Raw genomic sequence first — 25,863 nt, forward strand, 5'->3', positions numbered from 1 at the left:
CCCCTACATCCATTTCTCACTCCCTGCTTTCTGGGTGTGGTTGACATGTAGTTTTGCAGATTCCTCCTCTGGTTTCTTGTTGCTATTATGAACATTTAGCCCTCTGTGATTATAAGCCCAAATAGACTATTCCTTAAGTTGCTGTTTAAAGTTAATGTTGTCGTGGCATTTAATCACAACATAGGAAAAATCACTAATATCCTGTCCCGACTAACAGAGTTGTTTCCTTTATACCTTTTGAGTCTCTTTATGGGTTAGGTTGCTATATCTGGAATAATAGTAATGACAATAAGTTCTTCTTTCATTTAAAGAAATGGAAATATATTGAAATAGGCATCGAAATAATAAAAGATTAGGCTTACTTATTCTGAGTACCTAAGACTCTTGCTAACCCTTATACATGTGTTATTTAATTTCTTCTTTATAGTTTAACCTAGGAGTGTTAAGTCTCAAATAGTTTTCTGTTCACATTATCAAAGAAGTATGTGGCAGTGATATATGCACACCAGTCCTTTGAAACCTGAGGCTGAAATAATTTAGAATGTTATGGTTTTGTCTTAATCATGCCAGTATTTAATGCATTATACCCTTAACTTTTGTATTAGAGGACCCTCCTGGGAAAGAAATTGACAGTCTTAGGTCTCATTTATAGCAGAATTTTAAGGTGGTGTGGTTTTAGAAACTGAAAGCACTTTAGCATTTTATGAAAATCATATCTTGGATATTTATGACCCAATGGGATAGGAAGGAACCTTCAAATTTCCTCTAAAACCAATTGGGTTAATCTCTGAAGAAATATTTTGCTACCACTTGGTGGCAGTAGCTACCAACTAATTTATAACACTGAATCTCAATTTATAACTAATTTCCTCTCTAACTGGGAATGACTTTTCAAAAATAGATTAGTTTTTATCAATGATTAACCTTTTTCAAAAATTTAGGTTTTCATGGATATAGAGCATAATAATTATTTACAACCTATTGTCTATAGCTTCCATGTCCTTCTAGGAATCATCAATGTCTTACCCTTCTCAAGATACTTGCATTTGCCTTTATAATAAAAGCCTTACATGAAATTTCTTTCATTAACACTTTCATATTTAGAAATTTTCAACATGTGAGTAAAGAACAAAGCAAGGTAGTGATGTGGATTGGAAAGAATGAGGGCTTCAGAAACTAGAATTGGAAGGCAACTTGTAATCAAACATGAAATTGGTACTGTGAGTTTACATCAATCAAGGAAAAACAAGCAATGTCTCAACTCATGCAATTAGTCTACATTTTAGAGGAAAAAATAGGTACAGAAAAACTTAAGAAAGTTTGATCTAAAATAAGTTGGAAAATTTGTTTAGCATACATGGAAGAATCATGATTTGAATCAGGACTTTCTGGCTTAAACCATCTGTACTCTATATTATCTCATAATACCTGTATGGAAATGGTTATTGTTGTGCTTGAACAGTTATAAATCCAGGAAATAATTCTAATTTTCATGTTCAAATGGGCTAAATATGGTAATAGTGATTTAATGTATGATGTAGAAATAAAGAGAAATAATTGAATTGTAAAGAATATGTTTCCATTCCATTTACGTGGAATTGTAAAAATATGTTTAGCTTTTAAAACAAATGGATATTTGGAGTTGTCTAAAATCAGCTAAGACACATCTTTTTTTTAATTTTGAAATGAGATATAATGTTTATCTTGATTAGAACCATCTGAAGCAAACTAAAGAATGACCAAAATGAAATATTAATAATTACATTTTTCTAATGATATGTTCAGCACAGTCAAATGCTTATGAGACTATTTTCAAAGGCAGAAAAATTGGCAGGTGAGTGAGATTCCTTAGTGACTATCTCTTCATTGATTTATAAATTGTAACAGCTGTTCATGCAAGCCACCTTCACAAGAGATGAGAACCCAGATAGCAGTCTGCATCCAAGTTGTCTGACTTTAGCAGAATAGTTAGAAAAGTTGCATTGACAAAGGCAGAAAACAAAACATTGTCCCATCATTCTTCCCTTGCCAGAACAACCAATCAAAATGAAGAGAACTGCTTCCCACTTGGCAGAGACAAAATTCAATTCACAGTTTTAGATTTGAAACCCAGTATCAGGCCCACCATAAAAAAATTAAGAATTAAGAAGTAAGAACCAGAAGTAAGCAGAGCTCCAAATATCTTGCCAACAGGAAGATCCAAGCATCAACACATTTTAAGTGCATTAGTCTGGCAGATAAATAATAAACTCTACCAGGTCTCTCTCCCAACCTCAGGGAGCAGAAGAGGGAATGAGATTTTCCTTGCTGGGAACAGGTCACCAAAAGTAATATAGAATTTTGTCCTGAAGTTTGGTGTCAGGCCCAATGCACTAACACTCAGCAACAAGAAAAAGCAGTAAAGAAACAAAATGTTCCTATATACAGGCCTAGTCTCACAGGCAGAGTCATTGGACCATCTGTGGATACTTGCAACTGTCCCTGTAGGAGGGAGTCATGGTTTTGCATCTTTCGTCTCTAGTTCCACTGTGTTCAGTTCCTGACCGCACTGTGAGACTGCACTGGTTCTTAAAATTGCAGGTCTAAAATGTTGCCAAACTTAGTTTAGTTATCAGTGGGTAAGGAGCTTCCTTCTCCACAAAACCATCCTAGGACAGCACAATATATAGCAAGATATCATTTTTGGCGGGTGAGTGGTAAATGCAGGTGTTAAAGTGAAACTCACTGCTGGGTTACACTTAGCAATAGACAAATCCCAACAACTCTTGTTTCCACATCAGTGGCCATCAAGAGTCTCAAGTTCTGGAGGTATGCAGGCCCAAGAAATTGTACTTGTATTTTGTCAACCTCATTTGTGACTGACTTTAACAACTGTGGGCCTTAAGACACAAGGCCCTCAAAAGCAGGAAGCCCATGGCAGTGTGGGCCTTCAGGCCAAGTATATTATAAAGTATTTCAACATTGGTGTTACCAAGTGTGGTGTGGAACCTGTATGATGATTCATCCCATAGATAGGGAAATTCTATACCTTCCTATCAAAGAATGGTGTTGTGGCTGTGATCTTTGTGTTATCTCTAGTTCCAGGCACAAGGTTGTGGGTATAATATACTGTTTTATTTACTCCCCCAGAGAATGTTGAACAGCACATCAATGATAGATTTGGGTCAGAACTGAAAATGGTTCATAGCAATGAAGCAACCTTGTGGCAATAGTGCTATCTAGTGAGAAAGAAGTTATAGGCTGTTTGTAATCCCTGAGAAAGCAAATATAAAACTGTACTATGGCAACTGGGATATGGGTCTAGTGACAAATTATTTACCAGCAATGGGAAGAAGTTTTAGAAAGATGACATTACCTAACAGTCAAAATATCTTACCAGACACTGAACATAAAGTAACTAATATGAATAAATCTTAGATGAAGAATTTAAGAGTTTTTAATTAATTTTTTTAAGATTTATTTTAATTTATGTGTGTGAGTGTTCTGTTTGTGTGTGTGCATGTGCAACATGTGGAAACCTAGTGCCTACAGAGGTTGGAAGAGAGTACCTGATCCCCTGGGTCTGGAATAACTGTTGGTTGTGAATCAACACATGTTGGAAACCCAATTTGGGTCTCTTCTGCAAAAAAAAAAAAACCACCATGTGTTCTCAACAACTTAATCATTTCTCCATTCCCTTAGAACACTTGTTTTACGAAAACTCAATGTCCTTCAGGAAAATACAGAGAAATTATTAAATATGGTAGAAAACCTTAATGGATAGACAGTAGCTATTTAAAAGATAAAACAAAATTTTGATTGAAAAATACAGTAACTGAAATTGAAACATGATAGATGACATCAATAGAAGAACAAATCAAATAGAAGGGAACTTAGTGGGCTGGAAGACAGACTTTTGGAAAATACATATTTAGTAGATGTATTAGTATATTTCTTGTTGCCATGAAAAACATCCCTACAAAACAACCCTTGTCAAGAAGCAAAGTTTTATTTTGACTCAGAATTTAACAAGGGATGCAGTTCAGGATGATAGGCAGGTAAGTGACATAAGTGTAATAACAGGTACACTGTGGATGAGGTCTAGAAGCAGATAGAGATGAAACCTGGTGTTTATGTTTTCCCCTCCCCACTTTTGCTCATTCTGGGAAACAGTCCCTTGGATGATACTTTCCACACCCAGGGTGTGATTTACTAGCTTAGTTAAACCACTCTGGTAATAAGTTCACAAAACACACTGTGAGGCTTATCTAATAGGTGATTCTAAGTTCCATACATTGAGAACTAATGTTAAATACCACCAAGAAAAAAAAAAAAAACAAAGATTGAACAGAAATAAAGCAAGCTATGAATCCTTTCAGATTGCATTAAAAACAAAGGAAATATTGATGATGTTGAGGTCCACGGGTGTTGTGGGCGGTCACTTGCTTGTTGTTGACTGCTCAATCCCAAAATAACCACATAGAAACTGTATTAATTAAATTACTGCTTGGCTTATTATCTCTAGTTGGGCTAGCTCTTACATCTTAATTTAACTCATTTCTATTAATCTGTGCATTGCCACTTGGCTGTGGCCTACCAGTAAGGTTCCATTTGGCATCTGTCTTTGGTGGAGCTACCTGGCTTCTCCCAACTCCTCTTTCTTTCCCCCATCAGTCAGTTTAGTTTTCCCTACCTATCTCTATTCTTCCAAGTGTAGACCCAAAACAATAAAAGCAACCCATAAAAACAACACATATACAGAAGGACTTCCCACACAGCATGGGGGAACACTTGTGTATGCTAAATGGGTAGAAATTTCTTCAAATAGAACATAATAAACTTTACAAACCTAGAGAAGGATGCAAATATGTAGGCACTGTGAGGTCAAAGTCACCATTCAGAATTAACTCAACTCAATGTCTGTCTTTTCTTTATTCTCTTGGTGCCTCTCCTAGTCAGTGTTCTAGAACCAAGCTCTTCAGTTCCAGGAAAACAAATTTTACCTCAAGCCATCTTATTATCTAATTATCCAAGGAATAACAATAAAAAGAAGAATATTAATGTTGTAAGCAAAAATAAACAAATAATATGTAGAAGTGTTATAATTAATATTAAGCAAACATCTCAATAGAAACTTTAAAATCCAGTAGAAAATAGCATACAATTTCCATGAGTATCAAAGGAAACAAAACAAATAAGCAACAGCAAAATATTCTCTTAATCAAGAATATACTTAGCAAAGATTTCCTTTCAAAACAAAAGCAAGAAAAAGACATTCACAAATAGAAGCTAAGAGAATATCTTAATCCTGTCTGTCCTATAAGAAATCATACAGGGAGTCCTTCATCCATCACGAAGGAGACATAAATGAGTAGAAAATAATTGTAGAAAGTATTAAAACACAAAATTTAGACTAATTATACAAAAAAAAATCAGAATGCTCTAGTATTGTAAGTAGGGTGTGTAAGCCACTCACATCACTAAAATGAAAAAAAAATTGTAGCAATGATTGATATGTTGAGAGAGAGAGAGAGAGAGAGAGAGAGAGAGAGAGAGAAAGAGAGAGAGAGAGAGAGAGAGAGAAAGAGAGAAATCATTAAATATACAAAATGGAGCATCAGAGATTCAAAATGTGAGGAGAAGTAAAGTTCAAGTGATAATTTTGAAATTATTTATTAATATAGTTTCTCTTTTCATCCTCCTTTCTTCATTTTGTTTTTTAAAGACAATGTTCCATGTAGCTCAGGTTAGCCTTGAACTTAGTATGTAGCTAAAGATGACCTTGATCCCCTGGATCATCCTATTTCTATCACTTCCAGATTTTAGGATTGCATGCATGCACCATCCTATCTTGTTTTGGATTTTTTTTGTTATTTTGTTTCTTACCGTTATGACTTTAATAGTTTATAATTTATATTATAATTTTAATATTTTTATATTAAAAGAAAGTAAAGCTTTATGGCAATCAAAGAAAACTTCTATAGCAGAAAAAACAAAAAAATAATAACTAAAGAATGAAATATACCATTAAATGAAACCATTTTGCAGCTGACTGTCCCATCAGTCTCACTTTGCTTGATATATAGTCTCAGGAAATAAAATCAGTAGGTGAAAGAAACATCTGATTCCCAATGTTTATTGCAGTAGTTTTGACAGAATCAGGAATTTAAAAAAAAAATCTAAGTATCAACTAAGTGATGGTAAAAAAGGGTGTACTATATACAAACAATGGAATATGATTTAGCCATTGTAAGAGACTGAAATCTCATCATTTGCAAAAGCATGGATGGACCTAAATATGCTTGCATTAACTGAAATAGGCCAGGCACAGAAAGACAAGCCAGCATCACACTACCTCACTTTCATGTGTAACATAAAACAGTCATACAGAAGTTGAAAGTTTAGAATTATTAGAGACTGATCAGGAACTCTAAGTTACACTTAAATGTAAGAAATTGTGTTACTGGACAAAGGAGACTATACTAATGAATTATGTACAATATATCAAACATGTTTTTTATCAAGAAATAACAAATGTCAGGGAAGATATGTTTGCAATAATTTAAATATTATACAACACATATATGTGCCTAAATGTCACCTGGTAATCAATTATTATGCATATTTTTGCCATTTTATGTATCAGTTAAAATGCATTCAAAAGGACTAATTTTAACAAACTCACAAACTATCAGTAAGAATTTATGTGATTGTGCTCCTGCATTGCAAAGAATATTTTCATATTTACCAAACTAAAAAAAGCAAATATTGCACAGCCTCCAAAAAAAAATCATTTAAAATTTAACCTATAACTTGTGTGGAATTCACACACATTTGTGTGGAGAAAACTCCATTATCTTACTTTATATGCATATTAGCTGTGCTCAGTGTCCTGAGTTCTGTTGTATTATTCCTTTGCATAAAAATATATTGAATTGTGCAATTTTATATACACAAATGATATAATAGAATATGTAATGTCTTGATTACATTTTTATTAATGAGATAAAGTACCTTTACCAAGGGAACTTATACAGCATTTAATTTGAGGTGTATGGTTTCACTGGCTGATAGTCCGTGGCCATAGTAGATAGGAGCATGGCAGTAGTCAGTCAGGCACGGAACTAAAACAGGAACTGGAAGCTTTCATCTTGAGATAACCACAAGGCAAGAAGAGAGACCGAGAGTCTTTGGAAACCTCAAAGTCTGCACCCAGTGACACACCTCCTCCAAGAAGGTCACACCTCCAATTCTTTCGCAAACAGTTCCACTAATAGGAGATGAAGTATTCAAATATAAGGGCTTATGGGATTATTTAAATTGAAATCTCAATTTCTGTAAACAGTGAGTGATTACATTACTGTAATAAATTAAGATGTTACTCACTCCTTCCCATAGAAAGAAAGATTAAGGCTAGTTTTATGTTAATATCATTAACAACCACTCTATATTTTTATATTCCAACTTACCTCCTTTCTGTACTGTCCTCAAATTTTATTTTAAATAAGTGAAATTTGAATTAATAACTGTCAAAGAATTATGCTTACTTGAGCTGAGCTCAACCTGCTAGAGTGGGAACAAGGATGCTAACAAATTATGGAAACATTAGTAACTTAACATCACTATTATATTTGTAATGCTAAGTTACTAATGTCTTGCCTAATAAGATTATTTTTCCAGTTTAGGTTCAATCTCTTCCATTAGCAAGAATAGACATTTTTACCTTTTAGTAAATCTAATTGTCAATGTCCTTTATCTTGTGAAATCTGAAGCATTTATCTCTGTTGTGTCCATTTGTAGTATATAAGTTAAGACAAGCACACGAGTAATCTACATTTTTTTCTAGATAAAATGTGGTCTAGTTTCTCAACCAGTCTCATGACCATGCTCTCCTAAATGGACATTTTTTGTTCCCTCTCTCATTTCAAGAAGCTTTTCCTTAACTCATTTTAAGAAGTTTGGCAGTCTCACCCCTTTCCCCTGTAAAGTATAAAATTTCAAATATTTTCACCACAAAACATAAGTTTAATTTAGATTGATTTAATAGTGTTCCAAATGTAAATTTGTTTTAAAACATTGCATTGTATCCTATAAATACATAAAATATTATGTGTCCATGAAACATAAACATTTATAGAGTGTTAATAATGGAAATGCCTGGAAATTGTAGACTTTCTTATTTTAGTCAGGCAAGACTTTCTTTTCAGAAAATTTATAGACAATTGAGGTCACCAATAATCATTTTTTTCTGATCTACATACCTCTGATAGATATTTGTATCTTAGAATAACTTGTAAATTCATATGTTCTCATGTAGTAGAACATTGCTTTTCAGCTGTAGGTAGCTCAAATAGCTACTTTCTGGTATTCTCTGTTTATTCAAGACCATTTTCTACCATCAAACAATAAACAGATCACCATAAATTACTTTTACAGTGCTCATAAATCTGTAGGTATACACCATCATGTGTTAAATTTTGCAGTAAAATATTACAAAATAATTATCACTAACATCCCAGAAACAGAGATAAAGCAAAATATATAGCTTCAGAATCTCAGAAGGCAAAACAATCATTTGTAAGAAATATTTTATTTATCCTTGGCTTCTTTTTCTCATGTACAGAATCTTGTCTATGCCAAACCTAAGACTGCCTTTATTTATCTATTCTTTCATCCTCCATGGTGTTAGTTTTTCTAAGCTGAATCAGAACATCATTATATTCTTTAACCTATGACTTCAGTATTCTGAGCTGCAGTGAGCAAGACTTCAAGACTGAGTGGACTACCTTTAAGAAAATAATAAACTTTACAAATAAGTCTTTGAAGCATTGAAACTGTATAAATGTTAATAATTCCTACTTCTGAATATAAGTCTTCAAATCAAATGTCACATCTATATGTCTATGACTGATGAGAGTGGGGAATAACAGAGCATATTGGTCACTGTGTCAGCTTCATCAATTTTACTTCAGCCAAACAATCATTTTGCAGTTCATTATGTGCACAGTCAGATGTAAGGCAATCAATGAAAGAGATCCAGCAAGGATATTTACAGCTGTAAAATCTCTCAAAATGAGTCTCAGTTCTAGTCCTACACAATCCTTTTCTATGCTTATCATTCTAATGTTCTCTTTCAAAATTCAGAGACATTATTGACTTTTCCTCTTCTTCTCACATAATTTCCATTGAGTGTGTCATTCATTCAAAATATACAACAGTCCTGATTTTATTCAGCACCTTAGTGGTCATTACTAGGATTTTCTAGTAACCCACAAAAGGATTTCATTTCTTTTGTTTCTCAATAGCATTCTAATTTCATTTTAAGTGTAAATTTCAGCATCTGGATCTTTCACTCTTCCTTTTTTGCCATGGCTTTCTTGACATCCTTGACTGCCAGCAGAACTCAGCTGTATTCCCTCTCATTTTGGCAAAGGGTTCCCTGCAACCAACCTTCTATTGTCAGACTGAATTTATATAATTTTATGCACACTGGCATTTACCATCTTTGCTCATTTGTCTTCTGTACTTGCAAAATTTTATTCATATTCTTATTCTATTCTGATTGTTTTTTGTCAATGTGAGACAAACATAGACATATCTGGGAAGAGGGAATCTTAATTGAGAAAATTCCTCTATGGATAAGTCTTTGGAATATTTTCTTGGTTAATGATTGATGTGGGATGGCCCTGCCAATTGTGGGCAATGCTTGCCCTAAACAGGTGGTTCTGAAATGTAGAAGAAAGCAGGCTGAACAAATCTAAGGAGCCAGTCAGTAAGTAGTATCCCTCCATGGTTTATACTTCAATCCCTGTCCTGTCCAGACTTTTCTCAGTGGTGGAGAATGACCCGAGAATTGTAAGATGAAATAAACCTATTCCTCTCCAAGTTTCTTTGGGTCATGATAATTTATCACAGCAATAGAAATCCTAGCACATACATATTCTTCAGGGTGCACTTTAAATTTTCTCATCAGATTTGACACCATATAGTTTTTCTTTATTTTTCCAGTATCTCTTTGAGGGTAGTATTACATTTGCTCATTAGTTTAATATGAATAGAGATGGAGTTCTTTAAAGAAGAAAGAATTATTTATTCATCTTCACAATTGCCATCATCCCAATACTCCCATTTAGAATATTCTGCATGCAGTAGTTAAGAGAAGGCACTTGTTAAAATGATGTAATGGAAAGTCCTTGGTTATGTTTTTTGGCTATGCTTAGCTCCTTCGTGCTTATTTGTTAAGTGATAGTTTTAATTATCATATTTCACTAAAACTGTACTTTTAAATATTATTAATGACATGCTTACCTGCCCTACTCTGTTGATCTCCATTACTGGACTCTTTGCTCTTTATTTTAGATTTTATAATCTGAGAATTCTTCTTACTACATGATGTTGCAGCTTCAGTTATTATTTCTCTCCCAACAACCTTTCACATCTATGTATCAAGTACTGCCCTTCTTTGAATCCAGATAAAGAGTTCTAACTATGTCTTTCAATGCAAGACATATGCTTTAATTATACACTTTAAAAATCTTTGTTATATACTTTAATGGTGTCGCCTACTGTATATAGTGGCAGTAATCCTCTATTTTGTTTTGTTAAAAATTTACTCTTCAGCCTCTTGGTAATTATGCTTTATTTTTGTGCTGAAAAAGTCATGTAGCCCTTACCATTGATTGCATATTTCCCATTCCCCACAGTTCCATGAACTAGGGCTAAATTTATCAAGATAGTTTATCTCTGACCTTGGTAATTTCTTCAAATAGAGTCACACAACATAGTAACTTTGTTTCTTTAGTCAGTTTCTGTTGGCTCTTGGTATGACGGTGACAACAGTACATGTCTGTTAGTGGAAATGGCAAGGAAAGTAAGAAGACCAAAGGAGGTTTGCCTCACAAACCTCCCTTGTTCTTGAGGTGTCACAACCACATCATCTTCCTCCTGGAAACCTTTTCCCTCACTTCTGCAAATAGAATAGCAATCTATTCTGTTCTCATCCCAATGCCTAGAAGTCCTTTTTTTTTTTTTTTTTTTTTTGGTTTTCAGGACAGGTTTTCTCGCCTGTCCTGGAACTAGCTCTTGTAGACCAGGCTGGTCTCGAACTCACAGAGATCCGCCTGCCTCTGCCTCCTAAGTGCTGGGATTAAAGGCGTGCGCCACCACCGCTTGGCTTAGAAGTCCTCACCAATATCTTCTTTATCCTCTTATGTACTACATTCAGTGAAACTCATGTCAGAGCTTCTGTGATCTTCAGAAAACTCATAATTCCTATGATTTCCAGGAATTTTCCAAAACATTTGTGCATGTCTCCACTTCATTGTTTCAGTGTGAGTACTAGGCATCAGCATTTCTCATCAATGTTACAGTGAAGTTTTCAAGTTAATCTCTCATTGTTTTCTTTTAATCAATTTTCCTTTGAAAATTTTATTTCTTTTAAAAAATGTTTCAAAGATACCCTAAATATTTATGTAGACTATAGTGTATATCATGAGATACTTTTTCTCTAGTCTTATCCTTACAGACTTTTCCTGTAATTTTTTTTCAAACTTACTAAAATTTTCCTCCTACAATGACCTGACACACAATGTTTCATTTTCCTGAAATTTTATTTCTTGAAATCTTATTGTCCTTCTCTATTTGTATGATGCCCATTCATGACTCAGCTTTCCACTTGAATACTGGTTGCTGCTTCATGGCCATCCTCACTATTCTGCCCCTCTAAAATGGGAATGGGCCTTCAGTTTTCTTTTCAGCTCACCAATATCTACAACCCAGGCAGAATGTGAGTCTCAGTTTCCATACTCTTCCATCAGCACCATCCATAGCCTGATGCTCACTAAATTTTTTAAGACTCTGCCTCAAAGATTTCTCAAAGGTGTCATTTTTACTGCCATATTCACTGGCATTTACTCCATTCTGATCATTAATTATAATATTAAAGATGTAAATAACATCGTTGGTTCTAATTATTCATGCTTACTTGGTGGTTGCTCATAGAATAGATTAATGATGTCAATTTTATATATAATTCAAATATCATCATAAAGTTATCATTGTTAGAACAAGACTACTTTTGATTTTCTGTGCTTTCTATGACCTAGCACCAACATTCTCTTTGCTATTGTCAAATCTTTATGAGCCATCCTCCACCAAACTGACATGACATACCTTCCTCATTTTTCCTACAATTTCCTGTGCTTGCTGACAGAAGCACATCTTTTCCTTCTGGTGTTATTTCACATATCAGATTTGCATGCCCTTCATTCATCACCAAACTTTACTTATTTGTCTTTAGTAGGAAGCAATGTAATTTAGTGGTTAAAAGTGATTTTTTTGGAGTTATATTAGGAGGTTTGAAACATGTCCATGTAGTTAAATTGTTTTCTGTTTCCTCCTTAGCTAGGTGCATAAGTGCATAACTTGTATAATTAAAATATTAAATAAGAGTTTAGGTATCAGTCTCTTAGATGAGCCTCAGTGCCAAATGCTTAACATTTTTGTATATTTTTGCACCATCAATCTGGATGCAGAATCCAGCATGTTATCTATCCTCAAGTTCTCAACAACTTGAATACCTCCAGTTGTCACATTTATTTTTCTGGGGAATTATGATGCACTGCATGTATTAAAGCTTTATTTTTGTTTTTTGTTTGGGTTTGGTTTTCTCTATATAGCCTTGGCTGTCTTAGAACTACCTCTGTAGACCATGCTGGCCTCAAATTTGCAAAAATTGGACTGCCTCTACCTCCTGAGTACTGGAATTAAAGGTGTGTGCAATAAAAATTGAATGTAAGCCATAACAGAAACCTTATACATAAGTATATCTCCTGGCAAGGAGGATAAGAGAAATGTTAAATTATTTACAATAGTAGAGTTTCATTGACTTAATATATAAAAATACTGTTTTATACTATAAATTATTTTTTAATTTTGGAAAACAGAATGTATTTTGCATTAAAAGTCATATTTTTATCTTTAAGATAAAAGAATTCTTCTGGTTCAATTCCCATTTTGTAAATCTTGGTTGTGGGCCCTGTACAAGCCAGAGCTCTCTCAGTTGTCCTTCCTCAATAGTAGGAAAAATAAACTCTGACTTTTGTGTGTGTGTGTGTGTGTGCGCGCGCCTGTGTGTGCTCACAAGTGAATAGAGATAGTAGCTTGAGAAACAACTGACTCTTAAACAACTCCTACATTAGAGAAAAACATTCCAAACAGTCAGAAAACTACATATGACATTAGAGTTTGCAAAAGTAACAGAAGATACTGGTTAAATAATTATAATTCATACAATAAATTTTAAAGGGATAATCTACATCCCTTTCCATATTCAGTCTTTGGAACCTAGTGGTCATGATATACTTTCAATATATCTCAATACAGCTTATCCACCTTTAAAGAGCTTAACAATCATATGGGACAAGTGGCTATGATATTCAACTATATACTTCTATGCCATCTAATTGAAATAATGACCAAATTTCAAGATAAAATGAACAAACTTCCTTCCTAATTCCCTATCACCACAGTAGTATATTTCTAAATTCACTAATTTTAGGTGTTTGAGAAAGAGATACAAATGCGATTTGTTGTGTAGCTACCAAATTTCCTAATGACCAACTATATATTTTCCAAAATGCCTTTAAGACATAGGAATTACTCTCTTGTCTTGCTACAACTGATCTCTCTCTCTCTCTCTCTCTCTCTCTCTCTCTCTCTCTCTCTCTCTCTCTCTCTCTCTCTCTCCCTCCTGCATTCGCTCTCTTTTTCTTTTTCCGTGTGTGTGTATTTGTGTGTGTATCTGTGTTTGTGTTCACATTTGCATATCTGTGCATGTGGAAGTTAGAAGTTGATGTTGGTTGTCTTTATTTACTGTTCTTATTGCTTTGAAACAGAATCTCTCACTAAACCCCAGTTTGTCAATTACATTAGAATAATATTAAGGATCTGCTGTCTCTGCCTCTGTAGAATGATAAAAACACACACTTGACTGTGCTCTTCTTTCACATGCATGTTGAGGCATGGAGGAAAGGAGACAAATCCTCATGTTTGTGCAGCAAGTACCATAACCATTGAGTCATCATTCCCTCACTCCCCTTTTATCAATCCTACATGTCTTTCTTCTAGAACAGAAAGACTCTTCTAGAAATCTGTCATCAAAATCAACAGAGTTATACTCCTTTCTCCAAAGTAACTATTCCTTGAGAAATATTTCAATTGTAATTGGTAGAAAAAGGTGATGAATAAACCTCTTCTCTCATAAATATATTTTAATGTCTTACCTCCACAGTAGAAAATGAAGCCCACCCAGTCATTAAAAAGTACACAACTATTGCCATGATCAAAAATAAACTCTACCCATGTCTTAACACAGCACTTTTAAAAAGTATTTACCTTTTAAGATAATTTTCTAATTTTTAAGACCATAGGAAATAAAACACAGTATTTTCCTAAGCACCTAGCATAAATCATGTTGTAAACTTATTAATTTTCATTGCTTCATATTTGAATTAAAAAGAGAGTACACAGCAAATATTAATCTCAATAGAACCTTAACATTTCCAGTCCAATGTCTTTGAGTTTTCTCACCTTGACAAATCATCTTTTGCATCTGTCTTTAAAGCCTTTCTAAAAAGCTATTCATTTACTAACTAAACTGATCAGTAGTTCTAGTGGATTTCACAATAGTAGTTAACCACTAAAAATGAGTTTCTATTTTCTACTTGGTTTAGAATGACACTATTGACCGCATGCCAAAATTTCTGTAGAATGTTGTTTCTGTGGAACTTCCAAATATCTGAAAACCCCTAAAATCTGTTGAAATCTGTATTATATTACATCATAGCTTAGTTGTGCCAGCAATTTTGGATCATTTCCTTTTGGTATTGGGCAATACCCAGAATCTCAATTGTCACTTAGAGACTATTTAAGGATATTCTCTATATTGAGACAACTGCAGAAATAGTGTCAGACTATAAGAATTACATGATTTGGACTTGCTTAGACCAGTAGTTAGTCACTTTTGCTAATTTTCTGAACTTCAAGTTATTTATCTATAATATTATAGATTTTAAAATATTTTATTACTGATTTGGTCTCTATCCATGTTATAATGTGTAACTTAATAATAGTTATTATCCATCAGAAAATAAAGCAATTTAATATAGTCTGTGTAGCTCATTCTAGAATCCTATCCTTTGACTCCTTGGTAGTAACTGCTATCTTTGACAGGATTTAAAGTAACAGCTTTCATGATGGCATAGAAAGTATTTTCAAATTTCCCTTCAGAGCAGAAATCCAAGTGTTTTTATGTTAACTGTTCTTTCTCTCTTCATTGGCCTACTTCCTTTCCTAGTGGTGGATACTTACTATTTTTCCACTACATGGCTACTTCCTTTTTCCCTTCAGTTAACTTTAGTTTGCTTCTATTTTTGTTTTCCATCATGTACTTTTGATAAGTCAACACTGACCACCACATCTCAGTCCTCTTTTACAAAGAAAGCCTCTCCTCTGGACTTCTCTCATACCATGTTTTTGAGGTTATTATGCTTTCCTGATCACGTTTCGGTATTTCTGTTCTTACCCCTCATTATTATCAAGCTCTAATCATGAAGGGCTTTATTTTGGTCATCTCTACTAATCTTGTACCTTTGACATCTCACATTCACAGATTATTTCTATATTATCACAACTATCTCTTCTGATGTTTATAATTAATTAACAGCCTTCATGTTCTCCCATATTGAAATTTCACAAGCACCTCTACCAAACAAGTAGATTTTTCATCTCTCTTAATGCACACACACACGGGGGGGGGGGGATGGAGTGAGGGGGGGGATTTTCTAACAGTCTACATTTCAAAGACAACATGGTAAATCTTTGCAATTAAATATTGATCTCAAAGACTAGGGATCATCCTTTATGACTGCATTTATGAAATCTAATGCAGAATCGCAAAAATCCAGCTACTTTATATTTACATACCTGTGCTTTTTGTATTTTTCTTACTTACACAGTTAATCTCAGTATCCAGTACAGCATCTATACTGGGAGCCTTCTCGTTAGACTCCAGTGTTTCCTTAACTGCAGTGCAAATACAATTTTGCTCACTTTCCTCTTTAAAACATCTATTGTTCAACCGGGCGGTGGTGGCGCATGCCTGTAATCCCAGCACTTGGAAGGCAGAGACAGGTGGATCTCTGTGAGTTCGGCCAGCCTGGTCTACCAAGGGAGTTCCAGGACAGGCTCCAAAGCTACAGAGAAACCCTGTCTCGAAAAACCAAAAAAAAAAAAATCTATTGTTCTTTAAAAAATTAGAGCAAAATCAGATTAGGTATGATGATAAATGTCTGTGATTGCTTGAATGAGCATGGTCACCATAGGCTTATATGTTTGAATGTTTGGGAAATAGGAGGTATGGACTTGGAGTGGATTTGGCTATGTTGAGGGCGTGTGTCACTTGGGGTGGACTCTGAGGTTTTAAAAATCCACACCATGCTGAGTCTCTTGCTCTCTGCTTGCTACTGTCTGATCAGGATGTAAACTTTCAGCTACTATACCAGAATCATGGTTACCTGTTTTCTGCTATTAGATGCTTTCTCTTTATAAGACTTGCCTTGATTGTGGCGTCTCTTCATAGCAATAGTAACTACAAAAATAGTAACTAGGAAAAAAAAGTCAGTACCAGGGACTAAGTAAGGTTTCACTGTGGTGGCCTGTTCATGCTGTTTGGAAGACTTTGGGACTTTGAATTAGAAAAGTGGTTGAACTCTTTAAAGTGGGACTTAAAGGTCCAAGCAAGTAGGACCACAGAAGATAGTAGTACTGAAGACAACATGGACTATAGGACCTCAGCTCAAGTGATTTCAGAAAGGAAGAACATTATCTGGGCTAGAGAAAATTCCAGTAATATTTTGGCAAAGAATTGGAGGACTTTTGGCCCTGTACATAAACAGTCTGCTGGAGGTAAACTTGAAGAGTTTTGAACTAATGTCACTGGTGCAAGAGATTTTCAAGATAGCCCAGAATTAACTGGGCCAATGGTTGTTAGTGATCAGACTTATGAAGATCTACAAGGAAGTGAACTAGCCAATAAGAACAACCCTCCATGGCCTCTGTGTCAGTTTAGCCCTATCAGAGACTTTTATGTAGCTCACATTCTCATTTTCAAATGTGACTGGCTATTTACTGGTACTAGAAAATCTGAAAAGGTGGTTGTGTTTATCTTCTAGCGAATGTGATTATTACCCAAGGAACTACACCATGTATCAAGAGAAATATAAGTATATGTCACCTAGACATATGAGTATATTATCACTCAGAATATGTTCTAATTCTGAGTGATAATGAGATGATGAAATAAAATGGAGTACTAGCCATTATCTTATGAGATGTTCTTACATATAAATAGTGTTCATTGTTAAGTGGAATCTGTTGGAGTTTCCATCTAGTCTGTGACTGATTCAAAGGAGTAATTTGCCTTGAAATCTTTGTTTAGTAAAAATATTCACTTTTTAACATGACATGAACAAAATCAAATCTATTAGTTTGATGGTTTGACTAAAATTGTTGAGTTAATTTTTTTTTGAGCTGGTTTGCAATTTTCTTTTTTCCCCCTTTTTATTTATTTATTTACTTATTTATTTATTTATTTATTAAAGATTCCTGCCTCCTCACCGCCACCGCCTCGCATTCCTTCCCCCTCCCACGATCAAGTCCCCCTTCCTTGTCAGCCCAAAGAGCAATCAGGGTTCCCTGCCCTGTGGGAAGTCCAAGAACCACCCACCTCCATCCAGGTCTAGTAAGGTGAGCATCCAAACTGCCTAGGCTCCCACAAAGCCAGTACGAGCAGTAGGATCAAAAACCACTGTTCTTAAGTTCTCAGTAGTCTGTAATAATGATATTAATATTTTGAATTCAAACTTCATACACTAATCAAAACACAGACTTATTTAGGTTCTACATTCTGACAGGTTAATTATTGTGGGTTGCTTTCATATTTATAAAAATACAGACTTTTAATTTATAAATTCCCAGAGAAATTAATGATTTTTATATTGAGCTCCCCTCTATCTTTCTAGAGTCTCTTTGTGATATAAGAATTGCTATTATGATGATTATTATGAGAAACATGAGAAATCTATTGCTTCAGCCTGGCACACATCATGTCATGGTCTTGCCACTAATCAATTTTCCTATATTTATCTTCTTTTCACACACCTAAACCTTATAAAAAGCCAGTGAGTTTTTACATCATATTCCATCCTAGTTAATTGCCTCAATCCCAGGGGTTCCCAGTTCTTACACCTACCTTTGCAATCTGGGTATCCAGGAATAGTTGTTATATTTACTTCATGCTTATGATATGCACTTTTCTAAAAGGTTGCTCATTATTAATTGATTTATGTGCCAACCCTCTTTTTTTTTTTTTTTTTTTGGCTTGAGGAAACTTGTTAGTACCCAACTACATAATGGTAGTTCTGGGATTTGCATCCAGTTAGTTTGCCTTAAGACCTTACCTCATGAGTATGTCATACTTTGACATACTGAAATCAGATGATCTCCAGGAAACCTTAAATGTCATTAGTACTTCCATGAGTATTTCACTGTCCTTGCCAACTTTTCTCTTCCTTTTTTACCCCATCTGTCTTTAGGGTACCTTAGTTACTTCTTACTTCTGCCAGTGCTAGTGATATACCCATTTTATTTCCTTCGTCGGGTGATAGCTTTGGAAGACTGTATTCTCACTCATGTTTTTTTATCCTCCTGTAAATAATAAAGTGCTTTTCAAAAAAACTGAGCTCTCTATAATATTGGTTATATTGATTTACCAGAGAAGGAATGAAAAGATAGTCCAAAATATATCACAAAAGAATTTGAAACCATTTCAATAATATGCCTATCAAATTTATAACTTGAAAACCATGATAATTCCTACTGGAATGTGTAAAGATTCAAACCTGAGTAACTGAACATTTTAGTTTCAAAAATTCAGTTGATTTTTACTAAAAATTTATTTTTACTGAACCATATTATAGTATTCAAAATTTGTTCTTTCAGAATTTTTGGTGAATTGCGCTTACTGTAAAAAATTAAAGTATAATTAATTGTTCATAGTAATAACTCTATCAATATAAATGACTTGTTTTCTTTTCTCTGAGCCAATTATATTAGCTCATTCATATAATATCCTGTTTTGGAGAGAGTAAATGTTCACTATGTTTTTAAAATAACAAGCTAACAGTTACCTAAAAGATACTAAAGATAAAATAATTCTAATATATTATTTAAAGAAAGTTTACTTCAATTCACTCAATTTCTCATGTTTAAGGAATGGGAAGGCACTTGTATATATGAAACTTCTCTTTCCTGAGTCATCAGATCAAATTTCTCCCTCTTTCTTTACATGTTGGCATTGCACTTTATTTTGACAGTTGTCCAGTAAAAATTTTAATAATTACAACAAACACAACTCTCAAATATTTATAGCAATGCATTAGATGTGAAATTTAAGATGTGCCTCTTATTCTTTCAAACTCAAACTTATTATCTACATTAGCAACATCCCCACTATAAAGAACAAGGTAGTTAATGGCGGTTAATACAAATTTATGGAATTAAGGAAAAGGATTCTTTGAAGAATTCAATTCTAGAATTCATTTTTAAAATTTTTTAAGTTCTGTAATTTATAAACATGTATCTCTCCTGGGGGTGGAGTATAAAATCTAATTTTGCAGTACTCAGAGGGCCAGAGCATCTTTTATGAATGACTTTTGAATGGATTTTCTTAAATTCCTTAATGGTCTTTCTCTTAGTAATTCAGTGTTGAAATTATTATTGCTAAATACAGTATGGATTGTTGACAACAGAATTGCCTCCTAGTGAAATATGCAGAAAATACAATTGAGCTAGAGACATAGATGGGAATGGTAGATCTGAGGAGTGAGAAGGAGGAAAGGAAGGGGGATGGGACATACACACACACACTCACACACAGACACACATGACAGAGAAAGACAGACAGACAGAGGGGTCATGCACAGGCATGGACAAAGAGGTGGCTTTTTTCATGATCAGGTAGTTACTTTATTAATTATTGGTGGCAGCAAAGGATCTGCTTCCTTATAATTTATTCTATGAGACCAAAGAAGATGCTTTTACGTATGCCCTGACCTGAAGAAAATGACATTATTTTCTGAACAGGTAGGCACTTTTTAAAGTAATTTCTCTACAATTAGAATGGCATTACATTCCTTACCTTTGAATAACTGATGGCCTAGAACAACAGACTATTCAGAGGTGAATATCAGAAAGGTAACAAGGCAAATTCAAAGTAGAGCTTTCTGGAATGATGCTCACCCCTTCTCAGATCTTCTAAAGTCTCAACTGACTTTTTCCTTTGGTCATAACACTGATGCATCAGTGCACCTTGATTATACTACCCACAGGTAAACAGATAAGTACCCTGCTTGCTCTTGGTACAATAAAATGATGTAATATTTTCAGTAAAAGATATAAACGATAAGTGAGTTTGCCCTTAGCATGTGTGACCTTTTAATGATTAACACTGGTCAGTCTTTTTCAGAATGAACCAGTGGAGACTGACCTTCCACTCAGGTTTAAAACCAGCCCTTCAATTGGGTCTTAAGCCCGAGTAAGAGAAAATAAGCTTCCCCAATGAATATAAATGACTATATAAATCTGTCGAGCTTGTCAATGACAACCTACAGGCAGAAGAGAATTATAATTTTGATTCCCAAGGAGACAGTGACTAAGGCACCCACACTAACCATCCCAAAAAGAGGTAAAGAGAGAGTGAAATGGCTCAACGTACACACACCCCGCTCCATACCGGGGACGAGTCTCCAAGCTGCGGTGTCTGCTCTCGGAGGGCCAGGCTGAAGCTGACTGCCCCCACGGCAACGCTGGACACTCCCAGCCCTATCTCCAGCACAGAGAGCACTAAGAGGCTCCCAATGATCTGGCTGCTGGTGCACATCCTCCTTGGGTCATCATTCCTTCCAGCTCAGAGAAAGAAGCCAATCATCCAATTTCTTTCTTCCAAAGTCCTCCTTAGCCCCTTCGACCCCCTACCACAGTCCAAATCTTCAAACTTTTCTCTCTTCACCACCAAAATCACAAGGTCTGGATTTCCAGAGCCAGAAAACCGTTTTTGCGGCCAGGCCAGAAAGAGCTGCTCCAACCCCTGGTACGTTCAAACAGCAACCGCCGGCGATCGGTGGGAGTCCAGAAGCCGACACAGGGGAACTGGGTTCTGGGGAGCCGAATGTGAACCCAGGCAGCTCTCAAGGCCCTGTCCAGAGTTCTGCTGTGTTTAGGTTCTCGCCTCCCAGGAGCTCCCGGCACCTCTCAGGCTTCCTTCTGTTTCCCAGCGGAGGAAGCGAGCTTAGCTTCCTAAGCTCACAATCCCTCTCCGCCAGTCCTCTCGCCTCCTCTTCTTTGTTTTCCTGGCAGTGCAAAGTGCTTCTGTGAATTCCTAGGTCTCCAGGCAGAGCAGGTGGATGATACTCAGCACCACATTTCTAGCACTTGTTTGTGGCTAGAAAAAGCAACCGTGACTGATTGTCTCCCCCCCCCCCACCCGTCGTTGTCCTCTTTATTAATCTGATTCTCTCTCATCGCTATGACCTCATTGGGGCTTAGGCGACTGATGGAGGAAGAAAAATCCTAATGTATTTGTGGGTCTTGGAACAATACTCTTACTGACCTCTTGTTCGCTCCGCCCCTGAACCCAAACTCAGGGTCCCAAACTCTATACGTATGCATCTCCCCTACTCCGTTTCTCCTGGTCTTCTACCCAGCCTAATGCCTGCCTCAATGTGGGCTCATTCTATGCAAAACTTTCTTCCACGTGTATTTGCCTCTGCTTGGGTAACATATAGCAAAGGAAAGCTAAGTGTACCAGAATGGCAAGAAAACAGACTGCTGTTTACACAAAAATCCCAGGGGACCCTTATTTAAAAAATCCCATGTCCCAGTGAGCCCAGGCTGAATCTTGCTCATTAAAAGAGAGAATCCACTCTCTGCCATCACTTCCTGGCACCTTTCTGTACTAGGTGGGGAAGGAGCAGTCAGCTGGAGACACACTTCCCTTGATAGCCACGTGCCCACACATTCTGAGATGCATAGTCAGACACAGCGTGAGAGAGATCCTGTGTTCTTACTTTGAAAAGAAAAAAAAAAAACTGTAGATATAGAAAGGTAAGAACTGAAAAGATAAGACTGAAAAGTCGAGATACATATATTTAAGTAATACATGAAAACAAACATTACTTACAAACAAGAAAATGTTTTATCTAGTACATCTCTGGTTTTGACTATCTTCAATTTATCTGAATCATTATGGAAGAGGTTCAAGCATGGCTTGTGTAATTTTGTTGCTTTCTATGATTTAGTTTGGGAGTCTAGACATAAGGAAATTCTGTGAATTGACCAGTTTTACGCTCAATGATTTTGCCCAAGGAAAACATCTCAAGATGTTACATCAAAGAAATTCAGAATGGTGAGGGTTCTGAGGTATAAATCCATCAATTATCTTCCTCAGAAACTAGTTCTTCAGTTAGAGATAAATTGAAAGAAAATGTAAATAAAGGGGGTTCTTTTACAATCCGCAATTTGAGGGTATCTTCTGCCCAAGCATGCCACACATTCATTTTTTTTTTCAAACTGCAATGTCAAGTTAACAAAACCCCTAATTCTGCAGCAGAAGTGTCGGTTTCATCTTTAAATATTTAACTCACAACTTGCTTCATAGTTTTGCTTCTATAATCTCATTTACTGCTTTTTGATATATTTATTCCACAAGTTTTAAAACTTGAATCGTATGCCTCAAAATTAACATAAAATCAAAAAATGATTGCAAGTTATTAAACATTAATAAATCTTCATCTAATGTAATATTTAGAGCAAAACTTACATATTTATGTTGACTGATTGCTAGTGAAGTTATATGATTTTTCATTTCTCAAAACATTCCCCTCAAATGGCCAGTTATCTGAATTTCTCGAGAAGTAATTATGATATTTAAATACTGTATAATCAATCATAAGCAGAGATAATGAGACATCTGTGCTTTCTCACCTCTGCTTTGAATTTAATCACAGCTTTTGTATTTTCATTTTTTTTTCTTCTCATGGAAGAACTAAACAAGTTGAGATTATGAAAATATATTAGTGAAATTTTTGGGGAAAAGATAACACTGGAAGAGAATTTTAGTGAACACTGACAGGATGTTAACTATACAGGAGTTTCAAAGGTACAAAAAAAAACCAAACACATCTTGTATTGAGTTTGATTCTTCATTAAATATATTAAAATGATGAAATAACTTTAAAAATAAACAGAATTTACAAGAAATAATAAATGGCAGATCATATTTATATGTTTTGTGTAGAATACACACTTTAAATATAAACTTAACTATGTGAAAAGTGAATGGAAAAGAAACAATGATTATGTTATCAGTAGGTAAAATATAATTCAAAACCAAATCATTACTAAAGACAGACATAGATTAAAAAAAAGATAAAAGATTAGGTCATCAGGTAGTGGCTTTCTCTTGACCTATCCTTGCAATGATCTCTGCATCTCAGAATTAACATCTTTTGTAATGTCCTCCGAATTAGCATAAAAAAAGCCATTCTGAGGGACTTCAAACTAATAGAACAGGCCAAAGTAATGAGATTTTGTTTCCTATGGGTAAGTTGCTGACTTGTATTTTATTAAGGCTTCTCTGCTCTTCTCTGTTTGCATGGTTTGGATGCGTTTGTCTTGCAAAGGTCCACAAGACTAGGAATTGAGGGTGGTTTCAAACCATCAACCCCAGAAAAATTAGCACCCTCAGTCCAACAATTAGCAAAGGGCTGATCTTCCTAACAACCATTTGATTGATCTTCATGGGAACCCATGTTGTCAAGTCGAGACTTGCAATCCTTATGGACTTATCAAATATACTAATTACAAAGGAAGACTCACTTGTGCTACTTTCATATTCCTGATATTCATATTCCTAGATAACAAATATTGTTTAACAAGTCTTTCCCTTATGCCATAGTAGTTTATAGAACAGCAAACTAATTACAAAACATGAGCACTCACAAGTGAACCTCAATAGTCAGCTGTCTAAGGGGAATACTCCTAATAATAGAACTGCAAGCATGTGATGGAAAAATTATAGAATTAAAAAGAGAAACATTGGTCAGGAAGTGATAGTGCATGCCTTTAATCCCAACATTCAAGAGTCAGAGGCAGGTGAGTTTGAGGCTAACCTGGTCTATGAAGTGAGTTCTGGAGAGCCAGGACTGTTACACAAAGAAACCCTGTCTCAAACAAAACAAAACAAAGCAACAAAAAACAACCAAAGCAAAAACTGAAAACAGAAATGCAAAATTGTATAGTGGCATTTGGTGAATTTTAATAGTCAATAGATGAGGAAATGGGAAAAACAATAAAAATCATAGAAGATATGAACACACTACCAAGTAAATGCTGGTAGTCTGTTTAACAGTAGTTCATCAGAAGGTGTTTAGCAGTTTCTTTTCATTTATTTACTATTAAATGCATGATTTACAGTTATAATCAGAATTTTGGTCTCAAAAAAAAAGTCCATCTAGTTCTATTTCCACAAAAGTTTCTGTCCATGGCTCATCCGTGTGTCCAGAGACTGACATGCATACCTCAATCTGCTGCTGCTCCTTTCACTTTGTTTAATTTTAAGATGGCATAAAACTTTCTGAGCAGATACCTCATATACAAACATAAAAAGCAGATTGGAAAAATCCAGTGTCATTGCTTGCTGCCACTATAATAGCCAAGAAAATCAACTTAAAAATAGGAAAAGATATTTTCTCACAGTTTTAGGAGTTAGAAGCCCTGATCGCTAGGCATTGCTGCTTTGAGGCTTGTTATGAGGCAGCAGAGAAGGGCTGGGGGAACATGGAAAAGAAAGCCTACCGAATGATTGGTCAGAAAAGAGAGATGAATGTTTCATAAGCCACCGGCGTGGAGGGGGGCACATCCCACATAACCCACGACCTTCAATTGGGCTATGATTGTAAAAAGATTTCACTATTTATTGCTAAGTTGGGGACAATTGGGAATACCTTTTGGATCCAAAACTGTAGTAATTACAATAACATTTTTTCAAGCCATTATTCATTTGGACTTTATTCGTTGAATTTCATTACAGCAAATCCACATGATTATTCTCCTTGTTTTTAATGAATATTTTGAAGACATAAAGGAAAAGGAGGATTACAGTTTTAAAAATGAAGCATTTTTATATGTTTCTTGTTTTTACACTAGTATCTATTAAAATAAGAATGGAAACAATTTCTCAGAAAATATCACAGGTCATTTTTATACCTTAAAATAATAACAAATAGGCAGTAACAATAGTATCTTGCATGCATTTTCAGAAAGTTACAAAATCCGGTCAATCTGGCAAGGAGGCACCTTATGTTTGAGAGGGCTTGTGGCTGTGAAGATCCCCCATGTCTGAGAACTAACTTGCTGATTTGATCTGTATTATCATCTGGCTAGTTGAATTAAAAGGAATCTCTTCTGGGGACCTTCCTTTTGACTCCAGAAGGGTGCCCAAGCAAGAACTGATGTCTGTGAGCTATATTTTCTTTGTCTCATTGTAATTAAAAAGTCTCTCCTCTTGATTCTTCCAAATACATTTCATTGCTATTTATTGCATTTTTCTTTTTAAAAAAAAATTTCACTGATATTTTTTTCTAATAGCAATTCCTTTAAAATGTTGCTTCTTTTCTTACATCCTTCACTATAGTTGCATGAAAAAGGCTGGAGACAGGGAAGTCAATGGGATACTGAAAATATAAAAACACATTTTTATCAGTCTTA

At 35.1% G+C, this 25,863-nt stretch overlaps 1 protein-coding gene across 6 annotated transcripts in view; it reads right to left on the reverse strand.

The window, feature by feature from the left end:
• Tmem196 (transmembrane protein 196) overlaps positions 1–21,646 on the reverse strand; it is a 97,823-nt gene extending 76,177 nt beyond the window's left edge. Inside the window, exon 1 of one of the 6 annotated variants that reach the window (XM_075947839.1) lies at positions 20,813–21,646. In XM_075947839.1, the coding sequence (XP_075803954.1) occupies positions 20,813–20,977 (165 nt within the window). In that variant the 5' untranslated portion in view covers positions 20,978–21,646. The remainder of the gene's footprint in view (positions 1–20,812) is intronic. The other 5 variants (XM_075947834.1, XM_075947833.1, XM_075947840.1 and 2 more) reach the window with 5 other exon arrangements.
• Positions 21,647–25,863: the final 4,217 nt, after the last annotated feature.

This window comes from Microtus pennsylvanicus, chromosome 14, assembly GCF_037038515.1.
Source record: "Microtus pennsylvanicus isolate mMicPen1 chromosome 14, mMicPen1.hap1, whole genome shotgun sequence".
NCBI classification, from domain to species: domain Eukaryota; kingdom Metazoa; phylum Chordata; class Mammalia; order Rodentia; family Cricetidae; genus Microtus; species Microtus pennsylvanicus.